This window comes from Moschus berezovskii, chromosome 17, assembly GCF_049115385.1.
Source record: "Moschus berezovskii isolate FMDL1 chromosome 17, NW_MosBer_1.0, whole genome shotgun sequence".
In the NCBI taxonomy this organism is placed as follows: domain Eukaryota; kingdom Metazoa; phylum Chordata; class Mammalia; order Artiodactyla; family Moschidae; genus Moschus; species Moschus berezovskii.
The window spans coordinates 72,890,792-72,908,124 of NC_142476.1; the positions used below are offsets into that span (position 1 = coordinate 72,890,792).

The window sequence follows — 17,333 nt, forward strand, 5'->3', positions numbered from 1 at the left end:
TGCATTCATTTCTGTTTATTTCCAAATATGACTGTAACAAATTTAACTAGTAGCTAAAGAAGCAGTGTCTCCAGAACAACTTATGAAGGCATGGAAGATAGAGCTGTGAAATATATGACACAAACAGTTATGCATACCTCCGAATACCCTGGTATGTGTGATCCAGCACAGAATTATTATATATAGGTTTATGTCTAGATATACAAACACAAGATATATCATTGGACCATTAAAATAAATTCCCAGTCTTTCCAACTGAAGGAAGTGGAGAAGTGGGAAATTAACTTGAGAAAGCTTGCTAAAGGCAGTTATTATAAAATAAAAGGTTATGCAATTAAAATAATAATGGTGATAATTTCTTACAGGTACATCAGACAAAAATCAGTTTCTTCATCAATGGTTTGGAAAAGGATAATGCAGCTTTTGATGCAAGAACTCTAAGTGGTTCAATTACAGACTTTGCCTCTGGTACTATGCAAATAGGACAGAGCTTAAATGGTAAGTTTAGATTTTAGAAAATTATTTGTTTTATTTAATTATAATGTTCCTTGAAAAATGTGTCAAAAATATTTAAAAATACCCAGGTGTATTTGTTCCCCAGGTCTTCTGTAATACATTAGCACGAATTGGGTGACAGTTTAATAAAGCAGATTTCATCCCCCTGTGATTCTGGAAGATAGATGTCTGAAATCAAGGGCTCAGTGTTGGCTTCTTCTGGAAGTTCTGAGGGGGAGTTCATTCCACGCCTCTCTCTGGTGGCTTATAGCAATACTTAGTGTTCCTTGGCTTGTAGCTATTAATACGTAACTTCAGTCTTTGCCTCCATCTTCACCTGGCCTTCTTCCCTTCTCTTCTCTTTTAAAGACACTTGTGATCAGATTTAGGTCCCAGCCTAATCCAGTATTTTCTCATCTCGACATCCTTAATTACATCTGCAAAGACTCTTTTTCCAAATAAAGTCACAATTGCAGTAGTCTTATTTGTTGAAGGTCATTATTTAACCCACTCTATCAGAGAATCTTTAAAATGTCTTTATCATTATTTTTTCAAAGTAAGAACAATATGTAATAAACTATATTTTTAAAATTTATTTTTATTGAAGTAAAGTTGAGTTACAGTGTTGTATTAATTTCTGTTCTACAGCAGAGTTACTTGGTTACACACACATATAAATATATATATACATATATATTCATTCTTTTTCATATTTTTTTCCATTATGGTTATTATAGGATATTGAATATATTTCCCTTTGCTATACCATAGAATCTTGTCATTTATCCATTCTGTATATACCAGTTTGCATCTGCTAACCCTAGATTTCCAGTCCACCTCTCTCCCACTCCCCTCCCCCTTGGCAACCACTAGTCTGTTCTCTGTGTTTCTGATTTTGTTTCATAGATAGGTTCATTTGTGTTAAATTTTAGATTCCACATATAAGTGATATTTTATGGCTTTGTCTTTCTGTGACTTACTTCAGATAATCTAGTTGCATCGATGTTGCTGCAAGTGACATTATTTCATTCTTTTGTACGGTGGAGTAACATTCCCGTGTATATATGTACCACATCTCTTTAACCATTCATCCTTTGATAGACATTTAGTTTGTTTCCATGTCTTGGCTGTTGTGAATAATGCTCCTATGAACATAGGGGTGCATATATGTTTCTGAATTGTATTTTGTCTGGATATATGACCAGGAGTGGGATTGCTCAATCATATGGTAATTCTGGTTTTGATTTTCTGCTGCTGCTAAGTTGCTTCAGTTGTGTTCGACTCTGTGTGATCCCATAGATGGTAGCCCACCAGACTCCCCCGTCCCTGGGATTCTCCAGGCAAGAATACTGAAGTGGGCTGCCATTTCCTTCTCCAATGCATGAAAGTGAAAAAGGAAAGTGTTTCCACAGTGGCTGTACCAATTTCCACTCACAACAACAGTGTTGGGGGGTTCCTCTCCTCCACACCCTCTTCAGCATTTGCTTTTTATAGATTTTTTAAATTGGTGGCTGATCTGACTGGCATGAGGTGGTAAGTCATTGTAGTTTTGATTTTCTTTCTTTCTTTTTTTTAATTTATTTATTTTAATTGGAGGCTAATTACCTTACATTATTGTATTGGTTTTGCCATACATTGACATGAATCTGCCCCGGATGTACATGTGTTCCCCATCTTGAACCCCCCTCCCACTCCCCTCCCCATTCCATCCCTCTGGTTCACCCCAGTGCACGAGCCTCGAGCATCCTGTATCGTGCATCGAACCTGGATTGGCGATTCATTTCACATATGATAATATACATGTTTCAATGCCATTCTCCCAAATCATCCCACCCTTGCCCTCTTCCACAGAGTCCAAAGACTGTTCTATACATCTGCATCTCTTTTGCTGTCTTGCATACAGGGTTATCATTACCATCTTTCTAAATTCCATATATATGCATTAGTATACTATATTGGTGTTTTACTTTTTGGCTTACTTCACTCTGTATAGTAGGCTCCAGTTTCATCCACCTCGTTAGAACTGATTCAAATGTATTCTTTGTAATGGCTGAGTAATACTCCATTGTGTAAATGTATCAAAGTTTTCTTATCCATTCGTCTGCAGATGGACATCTGGGTTGCTTCCATGTCCTGGCTATTATAAATAGTGCTGCGATGAACATTGGAGTACATGTGTCTCTTTCAATTCTGGTTTCCTCGGTGTGTATGCCCAGCAGTGGGATTGCTGGATCATATGGCAGTTCTATTTCCAGTTTTTTGAAGAATCTCCACACTGTTCTCCATAGTGGCTGTACTAGTTTGCATTCCCACCAACAGTGTAAGAGGGTTCCCTTTTCCCCACACCCTTTCCAGCATTTATTGCTTGTAGACTTTTGGATAGCAGCCATTCTGACTGGCGTGAAATGGTACCTCGTTGTGGTTTTTATTTGCATTTCTCTCATTATGAGTGATGTTGAGCATCTTTTCATGTGTTTGTTAGCCATCTTCTTTGGAGAAATGTCTGTTTAGTTCTTTGGCCCATTTTTTGATTGGGTCATTTATTTTTCTGGAATTGAGCTGGAGGAGTTGCTTGTATATTTTTGAAATTAATTCTTTGTCAGTAGCTTCATTTGCTATTAGTTTCTCCCATTCTGAAGGCTGTCTTTTCACCTTGCTTATAGTTTCCTTTGCTGTGCAGAAGTTTTTAATTTTAATTAGGTCGCACTGGCGTGCTGTGATTCATGGGGTCACAAAGAGTCAGACATGACTGAGCGACTGAACTGATTTGTTTATTTTTGCTTTTATTTCCAATATTCTGGGAGGTGGGTCATAGAGGATCCTGCTGTGATTTTTGTCGGAGAGTGTTTTGCCTATGTTCTCCGCTAGGATTTTATAGTTTCTGGTCTTATGTTTAGATCTTTAATCCATTTTGAGTTTATTTTTGTGTATGGTGTTAGGGAGTGTTCTAGTTTCATTCTTTTAGAAGTGGTTGACCAGTTTTCCCAGCACCACTTGTTAAAGAGATTGTCTTTTCTCCATTTTATATTCTTGCCTCCTTTGTCAAAGATAAGATGTCCATAGGTGTGTGGATTTATCTCTGGGCTTTTTATTTTGTTCCATTGATCCATATTTCTGTCTTTATGCCAGTACCATACTGTCTTGATGACTGTGGCTTTGTAGTAGAGCCTGAAGTCCGGCAGGTTGATTCTCCCAGTTCCATTCTTCTTTCTTAAGATTGCTTTGGCTATTTGAGGTTTTTTGTATTTCCATACAAATTGTGAAATTATTTGTTCTAGCTCTGTGAAAAATACCATTGGTAGCTTGATAGGGATTGCATTGAATCTATAAGTTACTTTGGGTAGTATACTCATTTTCACAATATTCATACTTCCAATCCACAAATACGGTATATTTCTCCATCTATTAGTGTCCTCTTTGATTTCTTTCACTAGTGTTTTACAGTTTTCTATATATAGGTCTTTTGTTTCTTTAGGTAGATATATTCATAAGTATTTTATTCTTTTTGTTGCAACCGTGAATGGAATTGTTTCCTTAATTTCTCTATTTTCCCATTATTAGTGTATAGGAATGCAAGGGATTTCTTTGTGTTGATTTTATATCCTGCAACTTTACTATATTCTTTGATTAGTTCTAGTAATTTTCTGGTAGAATCTTTAGGGTTTTCTGTGTAGAGGATCATGTCATCTGCAAACAGTGAGAATTTTACTTCTTCTTTTCCAATTTGGATTCCTTTTATGTCTTTTTCTGCTCTGATTGCTGTGGCCAAAACTTCCAGAACTATGTTGAATAGTAGTGGTGAGAGTGGGCACCCTTGTCTTGTTCCTGACTTTAGGGGAAGTGCTTTCAGTTTTTTACCATTGAGGATAATGTTTGCTGTGGGTTTATCATATATAACTTTTATTATGTTGAGGAATGTTCCTTTTATTCCTGCCTTCTGGAGGGTTTTTATCATAAATGGATGTTGACTTTTGTCAAAGGCTTTCTCTGCACCTATTGAGATAATCATTTGGTTTTTATTTTTTATTTTGTTAATGTGGTGTATTGCACTGATTGATTTGCAGATATTGAAGAATCCTTGCATCCCTGGGATAAAGCCCACTTGGTCATGATGTATGATCTTTTTAATGTATTGTTGGATTCTGATTGCTAGAATTTTGTTAAGGAATTTTGCATCTATGTTTATCAGTGATATTGGCCTGTAGTTTTCTTTTTTTGTGGCATCTTTATCAGGTTTTGGTATTAGGGTGATGGTGGCATAGAATGAGTTTGGAAGTTTACCTTCCTCTGCAATGTTCTGGAAGAGTTTGAGTAGGATAGGTATTATCTCTTCTCTAAATTTTTAGTTGAATTCAATTAGAGATTTGAGCACCTTTTCATGTGCCTATTGGCCATCTGTATTTCTTCTTAAGCTATATTTTCTTCCTCCTTTTTATGGTTTAGATTTTATTGTATGACTGTTGTTAAAGTAGAACTTAGAATATTAGATGGAAACTGGAAAATAATAGTCAACATGGAATAAACTAGATTGATAGTGTTCATATCTTTCCACCCTGAAAATAGGCCATATAGTTTTAAGAAGATAGTGTCATGTCCTGAAAAGAACAGAAGCTGAATTTAGAATTCCCTTGTGGTAACTAGCACACTGGTCTACAAAATTGCCTATACTTAAAAATTGGAATATTAATTGCTTCATATTATTAAACAGTAAATGATCATTATAAGAAAAACTAAACAACATTAAACTTTAAAAAATAGGAAAGATTTTCCTTATTTTGACCTTTATAGATAGAGATAGTTAATTTTGTTACAACCTTCCACCATTCTTATATATATAGCTAGAGATATGGTTATAAATATAATAATTTTCCAAAAATGAAATTATCATACATATGCTTTCTCTGAGCCCGCTAAAAATAAATACTTCCCCTCCAAATGTTATGAGAAGCATGTTAATATACCTTCTCATTTAAAATGACTGCATTGTGCACAGTTGTATATCTGTAACCAAAACTTTTTAAACACAATCCTATTAATGAACATTTAGATTACTTCTACTATTTCAAAATTATTAGCAGTTATCTGATCAAAAACACTAAATATATATATTTATATATTATATTTGTGTCTATATCTATTATGCATACACATATATATGCATTTGAGCAGTTGTCTGTGCAGTTTCTTAAGACCTTTTACTTTGGTGTCAGTTTTCAAGTCCCATCTCTCTGCTAATTAGCCATGTGACCTGAAATAACTTTTTATGTCTCTAAACTATAGTTATCTTGAATTTAAAATCATGATGGTGATGATATTACGTTTCATGGTGAGGATCAAATGAGGCTATGTCATAGAAAACAGTACTGTTTTTCCAACATCTGGTACTGAGTAGTTGTTCCATATTATACTAAACTGTATTAATATGCAATGCTGTTGTTAATTATAATTATTTTGCTAACCTAAATCGATAGAAGTTAGATAGGTTGAAATGGTCATTTTATATTTTAATACATATGGGAATGATTACCCTAAAGCATAATGACAGATTACCTCATTACCTCATAATGTTGTGAAAATTTACAACCTTATTTAAAAATATAAGAAAGTATTTGTCTTAAACACTAACTAACCTGACAAAATCCTTTTTTTTTTTCCTTTCACTTTTGCCATTCCTCTCACCAAAAAATATTTTTGGACCCTGCTTTAGAATTATTTTGCCACTAGTGAAATTAAGTAGCTTTATACATATGTCTGGATAATTTACATGTCATTTGTGAATTCCTTATTGATATTGTATATTCATATTTATACTCTGGAAAATCTTATTTGTAAAAGCTCATTAATGTTAATAATATTATGTTACACATCTTTTTTCCTAGCTTTTAGATAGTCATAACTTTTCATTATAGAAATTAAAAAATATTCTCATATTTTAGTCAAGGCAAAAACATTCATGCAACATAATACATAAATATTAAGGGATACAGCTTTATGAATTTTTATCTGTATATATACTTGCATAATTCTCATCCAGAAAAAGTTATCAAACATTTCCTGTATTTCAAACACCCCTGGTGAATACCAGCTCTAAAGGGAAACAAAGAATAATGTCGGTAGAGACCTCTATCAGCATAAATTAGTGTTGGCTGTTCTTGAATGTTCAAGCGCTTTAAATCATGCAAGTGAGTACTCTTGTGTATGATTTCTTTTCTAAGCACTATACCAATAACATATACCTCTATAGTGTGCTGCTATTTCTTTAAGGTTCAGCAAATACTTCTTTACTTTTTCAAAGTGGGTATTTTAACCAATGATGTTTGAGAATGTTGGTGTTCCATGTCCTTGCCAACACTTAATATTCTCATACATTATTGTTGTTTGCCATTCCGGTGGCTTTATGGTGCATTTCCTGATGATTGATGGTATTGAGAACATTTTCATATGCTTCTTGGCCATGGCTATGCTCTTTTGTGAATTACCTATATAAATTTCTGCTAATTTTTAGTTGGATGGCTTGTCTTTTTTTACAGGAATTCAATATTTTGAATTTGAATTCTTTGAGAGATAAATGGACTTCAAATATAACCCTCTGAGTTATAGCTTATTCTGTCAGTTTACTTTGACTAACAGAAGTTCTAATTTCAGTGAAGTCAAATTTATGTTTATTTTAAACTACTTTTTATGTGATGTTTAGAATATCTTTGCAAACCCTGAAAGTATAGAGTGTAGGGGAACACCCAAAATCTCTAAAGATGTTCTCCTATGCTTTATTTTAAAAGTGATATTATTTTGCCTCTCAAATTTAGATTGATGTTCTATCTGGGATTGATTTTTTGGGTATAGTATGAAGTAGGAGTCAAGATTCTATATTTTTACCCACCTGGAATTTTAATTAACCCTGAAACATTTTCATCCCTTCTCCACTACTTTGCTATGGCAGCTTTGTCACAAATTACATCCCTGTCACATGAAGACAGTGAGTTCCTGAGCTCCCTATTTTGTTTCAGTGATCTGTTTGCCCATACATACAGTTAAAACATTTAGTTTTCATTTTTGTAGCTTCATTAGAGTCTTACTGTCTGCTGCTGCTGCTAAGTCGCTTCAGTTGTGTCTGACTCTGTGCGGCCCCATAGATGGCAGCCCACCAGGCTCCCCCGTCCCTGGGATTCTCCAGGCAAGAACACTGGAGTGGGTTGCCATTTCCTTCTCCAGTGCATGAAAGTGAAAAGTGAAAGTGAAAATGCTCACTTGTATCCGACTCAGCGACCCCATGGACTGCAGCCTACCAGGCTCCTCTGTCCGTGGGATTTTCCAAGCAAGAGTATTGGAGTGGGTTGCTATTGCCTTCTCCGATCTTACTGTCTAGAAGGATTTAATTTCTCCAATTTTTTTTTAATCTTTCAAGATTGTCTTGGCTAGTATATGAATTTTAAAAGGAGTTTTTCAATTTTCACAAAAACTTTGTGGGAATTTAAATCCTTAACTCAATTTTGCAAGAATAGATGTGTAGGGAATATCAAGTCCTCCAATGCATGAGCAGCATACATTCCCTAATTTCTCCCAGCAATGTTTTTAGTTTTCTGTATAGTGGTCTCATTCATATTTGTAGGACTTAGTCCTGTGTGTTTTTTGTCCTTTTTTTTTTAAAGATTCAGTTTCACTTAATACTGTTTCAGAACTTTATTCTCTGATTTTGTTTCTATTATATAAAAGTAGCATCAATTTTTATATTGACCTTAAGTTCAATGACCTTGCTAAATTTAAATTCTGATAGTTTTTCAGTCCTATCATTTATACACAGCAGGCACTCAAATCTTTTCAAATGTTTGCAGTAAATGCCTAACTGGTCATGGAGTTGTCACATAGATATTTATAGGTGTTGTTATTATTAACTTTGAAATAATGCAAATGTTAATTTTTTCCCATGACTTGATTTATATAGTTATTTAATTTAAGAAAACTGTGTGTGTGTGTATGTGTAGATATTTAAATATTCAAAGTACACTCTAAAACACTGGTTAAATTTCCAAGCTGTGGTGCCAAACAAATTTAGGATTGAATTCAATCCATTTGTTTACCTTTGATCTAAAGATATATATATCCCTTTAAGGTTTCTAATCTGTTAAATTATATTTTAATAAATATTTTATAGGGATAATACTCCATTGTGTATATGTACCAAAGCTTTCTTATCCATTCGTCTGCAGATGGACATCTAGGTTGCTTCCATGTCCTGGCTATTATAAACAGTGCTGCAATGAACATTGGAGTACACGTGTCTCTTTCAATTCTGGTTTCCTCGGTGTGTATGCCCAGGAGTGCAATTGCTGGATCATATGGCAGTTCTATTTCCAATTTTTTGAGGAATCTCCACACTGTTCTCCATAGTGGCTGTACTAGTTTGCATTCCCACCAACAGTGTAAGAGGGTTCCTTTCTCTCCACATCCTCTCCAGCATTTATTGCATGTAGACTTTTGGATAGCAGCCATTCTGACTGGTGTGAAATGGTATCTCATTGTGGTTTTGATTAGCATCTCTCTGATTATGAGGGATGTTGAGCATTTTTTCATGTGTTTGTTAGCCATCTTTATGTCTTCTTTGGAGAAATTTCTGTTTAGTTCTTTGGCCCATTTTTTGATTGGGTCATTTATTTTTCTGGAATTGAGCTGCAGGAGCTGCTTGTATAATTTGGAGATTAATCCTTTATCAGTTGCTTCATTTGCTATTATTTTCTCCCATTCTGAAGGCTGTCTTTTCACCTTACTTATAGTTTCCTTTGCTGTGCAGAAGCTTTTGATTTTAATTAGGTCCCATTTGTTTATTTTTGCTTTTATTTCCAATATTCTGGGAGGTGGGTCATGGAGGATCCTGCTGTGATTTATGTCGGAGAGTGTTTTGCCTACGTTCTCCTCTAGGAGTTTTATAGTTTCTGGTCTTACATTTAGCTCTCTAATCCATTTTGAGTTTATTTTGGTGTATGGTGTTAGGAAGTGTTCTAGTTTCATTCTTTTACAAGTGGCTGACCAGTTTTCCCAGCACCACTTGTTAAAGAGACTGTCTTTTCTCCATTTTATATTCTTGCCTCCTTTGTCAAAGATGAGGTGTCCATAGATGCGTGGATTTATCTCTGGGCTTTCTATTTTGTTCCATTGATCTATATTTCTGTCTTTATGCCAGTACCATACTGTCTTGATTTGAATCAGTTCTAATGAGGTGGATGAAACTGGAGCCTATTATACAGAGTGAAGTAAGCCAGAAAGAAAAACACCAATACAGTATACTAACACATATATATGGAATTTAGAAAGATGCAAATGATAACCCTGTATACGAGACAGCAAAAGAGACACAGATGTATAGAACAGTCTTTGGGACTCTATGGGAGAGGGTGAGGGTGGGATGATTTGGGAGAATGGCATTGAAACACGTATGTTGTCATAGGTGAAACGAATCACTAGTTCAGGGTCGATGCATGTTATAGGATGCTCGGGGCTGGCATGCGGGGATGACCCAGAGGGAGGATAAAGGGAGGAGGGAGGTGGGAGGGGGGTTCAGGAGGGGGAACTTATGTAAACCCGGGGCAAATTCATATCAATGTATGGCAAAACCAACCAATATAATATTGTAAAATAATTTGCCTCCAATAAAAAATAAATTAACTACAAAAAATAAATAAATAAATAAATATTTTATAGGGATATTATAAGAATTATATGTGTCAGTGTTTGTATAGACTGTATTGCTTGTCATATAGTAAATTTTAATAAGTGGTAGCTATTATTAACCTCTTTGAATATCTATTTTCTTATTGTGAAGTAGACATAGCAATTAGTTTCCATAGAATTGTTGAGAGATCCAAAGGAAAATGTCTATAAGTGACTCTATTATTTTAATTTATATATTCTCTTTGATGAAACTAAACTTCCGTGAAGAAGTAACATTTTAGGAACCTATATATTTAGAAACGGGTTGAGTAATTAGTATTATTGAGAAATTTTATAAAGTACTCTGCATGCAGAAATTCTTAATAACACATTAAATCTTGTGAGCCTTATTTCAATATTTAATTCCCATTAGCACTTCTAAAAGTGTTTTATTGCACCAAATGTTGCTCAAAGTATTCGATAGTGCCATAAATTTGTCCACTCTGCACTGTGGGGTTGAAATGACTTGCTTCTATTCTATTTCAATATACTAAATGTGGAATTAATGATTCCAAAGGACAGTGTGGGCTGAATACGATATTTGTTTTTAAACTGCAAAAAAGAAATTTGACTTCTGATTAGAAAGCACATAATTGGAAAAGCATTTATTTCCAGTGTTACTTAGTTTTTAATATAGTTTTCCTCCTTAATTTCTGGCATTGGAGAGCTACAGGAGGCAAAGATATTTAAAAATAATTTTTATCTTTTTTCCCATCAATTTCTAGGTATGGTTGTACCTACTGTATCTTTTCTCTAATTAGAGATGGCAGGTAGACTGGCTCATTACTTCTGCCTAATGAGCCAGGCTCCATGCCACCTCTCTAATCAGAAAAGAGATAGGTACAGAATGTTCCCACGGACTTATTATAAATCATTTTCTTTCTATCCCTTGCTCCTTTTTTTAATCAAAAAATTAAGTCACTGTCCTCCATACTTTTGTCTACATCCAAGATGGTTTCATTCAGGAGAGGTAATTGTGCAAGAGATTACCTTAAGCTGAATTAAAGGTGCTCTCATGCAGTACTGGGCCGGCTGTCTCTGCTTTGGAACAGACACTGCCTCAATCACAGGCGTATCAAACGAAGGTCTACAGGAAATCAAGATGGCTTTTCTTTCTTTCTCTGGTTAGGCTTACCTTGTTTCTGTACCCAGCAAGCGACAGCTTCACGTGAGTGTTGGCTGCTAGAAAGCCTTTTCTTTGAGTCTCATCTCCAACTAGCATAACTTTCTAGAAAAATATTGTAGGTTGCCAATGACACTTTCTGTTGCTGTGGGCCTTGTCTTTGCCTCCCCTAGGAAATTAGTCAATGGACCAGATGAATATTTTTTCCTGGGTTCTGTATCTGTATTAATGGGATGTGTGCAAGTGTGTGTGCTCAGTCATCTGATTTGCTCTGGCTGATTTTTAAATATACAAATATAAACAGCTTAGACCTTCCATATCAACCAATGTGTCAGTTCCTTTTTAAGTACAGTTTCTTCCAGTCATATATTTATTTTAATTCCTTCAGTTGGACTGAAAACGAAGAGGAGTTGTGGTAACAGACATGCAATTATAAACAAGTCTCTAAAGTCACTGTGGTGATAAACTACAAATAAACTGCAAATTTTGGATTTAAAAGTAAAAAATCACATGAATCAAAGTTTTTCAGAGTAATTTCTGAACTCTTATCAACAGAGTTCTAATTTCCTTTTAAATGTTGGCTTCTCTACATTATGCCATTAAAAGCATGTATACTTTCTTAAGATAACTGATCATTAAGGCATCAGTGAACTTTTGTTGTGTAGCTGTGAAAGCAAATATACAAGGAAGAAAAAGATAATCACCTAATGCTAATGCCAACTTCCCTTCCATTCCATGTTTTCTACGTGTTGTATCTTCATTCACCTGCTTGTTCTTTCTGGAGTTGGAATACTATTTTTATTTCTACTATTGTCCCAAAGGTTATCAATAGCATTTCTAATTTCAGCTATGTATGGAAAGTCAGTTTTCCTTTTAGTTTAGCTGGAGATAATACTAAAACTTTTCTGAGAGAATTTTTGTTTTTAATTATGTAAAAAAAAATTGAAAAATGTAGAAATTGATGAACTGAGACAGGTAAATGGAATGGAAATAGACTATAGGAACAAGGTCTATAAAGGTATTAAAAAAACAAACAAATAAATGTTAGTCGCTCAGTCGTGTCTGACTCTTTGTGACTCCTGTGGACTATAGCCCGCCAAGCTCTTATGTCCATGGAATTCGCCAGGCAAGAATACTGGAATGGGTAGCCATTCCGTTCTCAAGGGAATCTTTCTGACCTAGGGATTGAACCTGACTCTCCCACATTGCAGGCAGACTCTTTACCATCTGAGCCACCAGGAAAGCCCATATAATGGTGTAAGAGGAGTTTAATTAGGGATGAAGGAGTTTCAGAACACTGCAGAAGAGATATCTAGCAATGCTATTAGGACAAGTGGCCAACTGTGTTACAAAAATAAAAAGATAATTTAAATGTGTACCTTGCAATCATATTAAATAAAAACTGCAGATGAATTAATATTTAAATGTGAAATATGTAATCATGAGATAATAGAGTACAGTAAAAGGAAATGTTTTCATAATCCTGGCATATTGAAGATTTTTATTAGCATGATATCATGGCCAGAAACAGTAAAGCAAAAATATTGAAACATCTGACTGAGAATTTAAAATTCAAACTGCTTATCATTTTGTATATAGTTTGGCTGGGAATAAAAAGGAGAATACTAGTGTTGGAAAGAGTTTGCGGTAACCTGGCAAGCTATGAAAAGTAAAAATATGAAAGCTATGTCATCCAAGTGTTCTCCTTCCAGGACATATCTCTCAAGAATATGATTAAATAAGGCTTTAAATATGTACATGAAATGTTAATTGTAGAATTACTTAAAGTAGCAAATAATTGGAACCAGTTAGAAACTTCAAAAGAGAATTGATTAAAATAAATGATAATTTATGCCTCTAATGGAAAAGTGTATATTATTAAGAGAAATGAAATGTCTGTTGGTCAAGACTTGGCAACATATTCATGATGTGTTATAATATGAAAAATGAATGAGCATAATGTATAATATAATCTTACTTTAACTTGGGTTGAGGAAGTGCAAATTTGTATTGAACTCACTGTACATAAAAATTATTATTGCTATAATAATTAGTGCCTGAGAAGTAAGGTACTTGTTTTTGGTTTGAATCTGGCTTTGCTTCTTAAAAGTCAAGTTACTTTGGCAAAAAATTTAACTTCTCAATCCAGTTTCCTAATTTGTTTGTTCATCTATAACATGTGTTTTAGATATAGTTTTCAAAGCAACTGTAAAACTTTTAAATAATATTTACTTGGTTTATATTTGGTATCCAATGAAAGTTTGCTATTATAAATATTAATGCTATAATAATTTAGGTATTACTCTTATTGACTTTGTGAAATTTAAGTATTTTAAAATAATGGTCCTGGCCGACATTCAATTTTTGGCTCAAAATAAAAATTTTCCTAGGGTGAGTAAGAAAAAAATTTTAATTTAGGACAGTGATGTACAATATGTTTAAAGTGGCTATATTTTGTGTAGGTAGGCTCCATAAAATAAGTTCTTTCTCTCTTCAAAGATTAGTCCTCTCTGGTACTCTTCATTGTTTTTTTCAAATCCTGAAGTCTATCTGGTGTTATTTCTTTTCAGCCTAAAGGACTTCCTTCTTCATTGTTTTTAGTTTGGCCAGTGGGGACAAATTCTCTCAGCATTATGAAAAATGTCTTTAATTTGTCTTTACTTTTGAAAGATATTTTCACTGGATATAGAATTATACATTGTTAACTATAATTTTTTTTAGCAAAGATTGTTGTTTCACTGTCTTCCTGCCTTCATTATTTTTGATGAGTAATCAGCCATCATTCATATTAATATTCCTTTGTAGGGTATATGACATTTTTTTCTTATTGCTGAAAATTTTCTCTTTGATGTTAATAGTTAAACTGCCTGGACATAGTTTTCATAGTATTCATCCTAGTTGAGATTTGCTCACATTCTTGCATATGTAAATTGATGTTTTCACTACTTTTGGAAGTTCTAATAATTATCTCTTTAAACTTTTCTTTCTTCTTTTTTTTTTTTTCCATTCCACATTCTTTCTCCTCTTACTCTAGGACTTCAATTATGTTTATGTCAGAGCATGGATAGTATTCCACAGATGTAGGGCATATTTTTGTTTGCTTTTTTTTTTTTAACATACTCTTTTTTATTCTTAGCATTTCTCTTTGGATACTTTATATTGATTTGCCTTGATAGTCACTGATTATTAATTTCTTTTTTGTATCTAGGCTGCTCTTAAACTTATCTAGAAAATCCTTCATTTTTTAATAACAAACTTTTCATCTCTAGAATTTCCATTTGGTAACTCGTTTGTAGGTTCCATCTGTCTGCTCATCATATTCCCTCATCTTTTCACACACATTGTCACCATTTCCACTAGATCTTTTGGTATTTTTTGCCTTAGATATTTGGATCTAACATCTGAGCCTTCCCTCATGGCTCAGCTGGTAAAGAATCCTCCTGCAATGTGGGAGACCTGGGTTTGACCCCTGGGTTGGGAAGATCCCCTGGAGAAGGGAAAGTCTACCCACTCCAGTATTCTGGCCTGGAGAATTCCATGGACTGTATAGTCCATGGGGTCACAAAGAGTCGAACACGACTGAACGACTAGAATATTATGGAACATCTGAACCATGTCTTGACTATTTTTTTTGTGTGTGTGATGTACTACGTTTTCTTGCTTTTTCATGTGTCTTAAAATGTTTTTATTGTGTGCCAGACATTTTGTGTAAGGGAATGGAAGAGGTAGAAGTGTGTTTGTGTGTGTTAGTTGTTCAGTCATAACTGACTCTTTGCGACCCCATGGACTCTAGCACACCAGGCTCCTCTGTCTATGGAATTCTCCAGATAAGAATCCTGGAATAAGTTACCATTTCCTACTCCAGGGAATCATCCCGACCCAGGTACTGAACCCATATCTCCTGAATTGCAGCAGGATTCTTTACCATCTGAGCCATCAGGAAAGCCAGGTAAATAATAGTTACCTCCAGAGAAAAGAACACTTCTGGTTCTATTAGGCCTCTGGAGTGTGTGTGTTGGCAGTGTTTGGGAGGAGGAAAGGAGGAGAACAGCATCAAACTTATTTGAAGCTGATGTGGATCTGAGCTTTATTTCAGCTGTAATATAATTCACCTGGTTCTGAACCAGTTCACTGCTGGTTTCAGATGTTTGAGGACAGAATTAGGATGGATGCAGACTCCCTTTGGTGCTAAGAGGGCCTGCTGTCTTCTTATTCTATAACTGATTCTGCTACCTCTCACTTTTCTATTAGGGATGAGAACAGCTGTGGGTCTCAACTCTTCTGTGAAAGGCTTGTTACTTTTTAGAATTTATTCAAATTTCTCTGTGTTCTCTACTTTCTGATGGTTTAAAAATGATTTTATAGCTTATCTGGCTTACTTTGGTTGTTTGATAGCTAAAGTGATCTATACCTGAAGCACAGGTGGAAATCCAACTCTTACTGTAACAGTTGATAGAACATTTTCTTTCTTTGACCAACTCTTTTCTTAACTCTGCACCTCTCTTGGTTCTTAACCATGGCTGGTCTCTGGCATTCTGGTCAAGGGAGGTACCTATTACTTGGCCCCAAAGATTATTTTGGTAGCATTTGGGAATTGACCTTATTGTGACCTCTTCTAATTTTTCCTGGAGACTTTTGGCTTTTGTGGACCCTAACTTTATTTCTATTTTTTTAACTTTTACATAAGTTTTCTTTGGTCTTCCTGAAATCTATTCACTGCCAATATTTAATATTGAAATTTTTTGAGGATTCTGAACCCTTGTTGTTAGATTATCTCAACTCACTAGTGGCCTTTTTCTGTTTCTTGATTTTGTGAAGCAGTTTCTGTCTTATGACACTTGAACCATTGGTTATTTCTTCATTCAGCTCAAACTTTTACCTTCTTGGGGTTGATGATTAATTTGAATATTTTGTAGTCATCTGTTACTTGTTCAGGTTAACACCTGCCTTTCATTGATTTTAGCTACCAATTCTAGAGGTGAATTTTCAAATTTTCCTCAATCAAGGAATTTTATTATAGTGTGTATATTGTGTAATTGTATAATACACATATATTAATAATATCTGACTCTATATTGAATGCTTGTTTTTTTTTTTGTTATTGTTGTCTGCAATGCTATTTTATTTAAATCTTTCTTTTCTTTCTTACGGTTCCATGACAGCTGGAGTATATTCTTATCTTCTTGCTACTACTACCTAAAAGCAACATTAACAATAACAGAAACACAAAATGCATTCTAAATTTTCTGGCATAAAGCCCTTACCATTGTGAGTATTAAAAAAAATAGATGAGCAAGCTTCTTTGACTCTCCATTCTAGAGCCATCATTTTTGAAGTTCTAGATTTTTTCTGATTTGCTTTTATAATTGGATTCAGAGTACAATGTTTTCTTTTGTGTCACACTGAAGTAAATAGAAATTAGGTAATTAAGCTGACCCCCATCATGCATAATTTTAATTTCAATTAGAACTTTTGATAGAAATGAGGAAAGGAAGTTATCTAAGTCTTTGTGGAATGGACACAGATTTATTTTTTCGTTCTATTGCATTGGCAGGTTTTTTCTTACATATGTGAATCTATTAATGGTATTGTCAAAATGCTCAGTCTTTAAGCTTTGTTATTTTCAGAAATGAAGATTCTCAGTATGATATCATACTAGGTTTTTTAAAATAAAAATTCACAGTAATTATCTTTCTTTTAGCCTGTGGGTGGCTATCTCTATTTAAAGGCAACTGTTCCAATCACTATACTCCAAGTTCTAATTCTAAAATTGTTTTCGTTCACAAGGACAGATCTAGTCTTAATAACTTGTTGCTATTTCCATTCATTTAACTTTAGCATTTTTATTAACATCTAACTTTCTAAAATAGAAATTTATATTATGCCAGTGAGTTTTCTAGGTAATGGTCATTTATGGCCTTGAAGTATCAAAAGGTTCTTAAACCTCTCTCCGATTCTGTATTCATATTTATTATTCTTGTGTCATTTTTATACCTTATGAGATTTTTTA

General features: G+C 34.3%; 1 protein-coding gene across 1 annotated transcript in view; it reads left to right on the forward strand.

Annotated features, from left to right (window-relative positions):
* Nucleotides 1-17,333, forward strand: part of USH2A (usherin) — a 969,245-nt gene that overhangs the window by 65,701 nt on the left and 886,211 nt on the right. Inside the window, exon 3 of the mRNA XM_055419911.2 lies at nucleotides 366-498. Within this exon, the coding sequence (XP_055275886.2) occupies nucleotides 366-498 (133 nt within the window). The remainder of the gene's footprint in view (nucleotides 1-365; nucleotides 499-17,333) is intronic.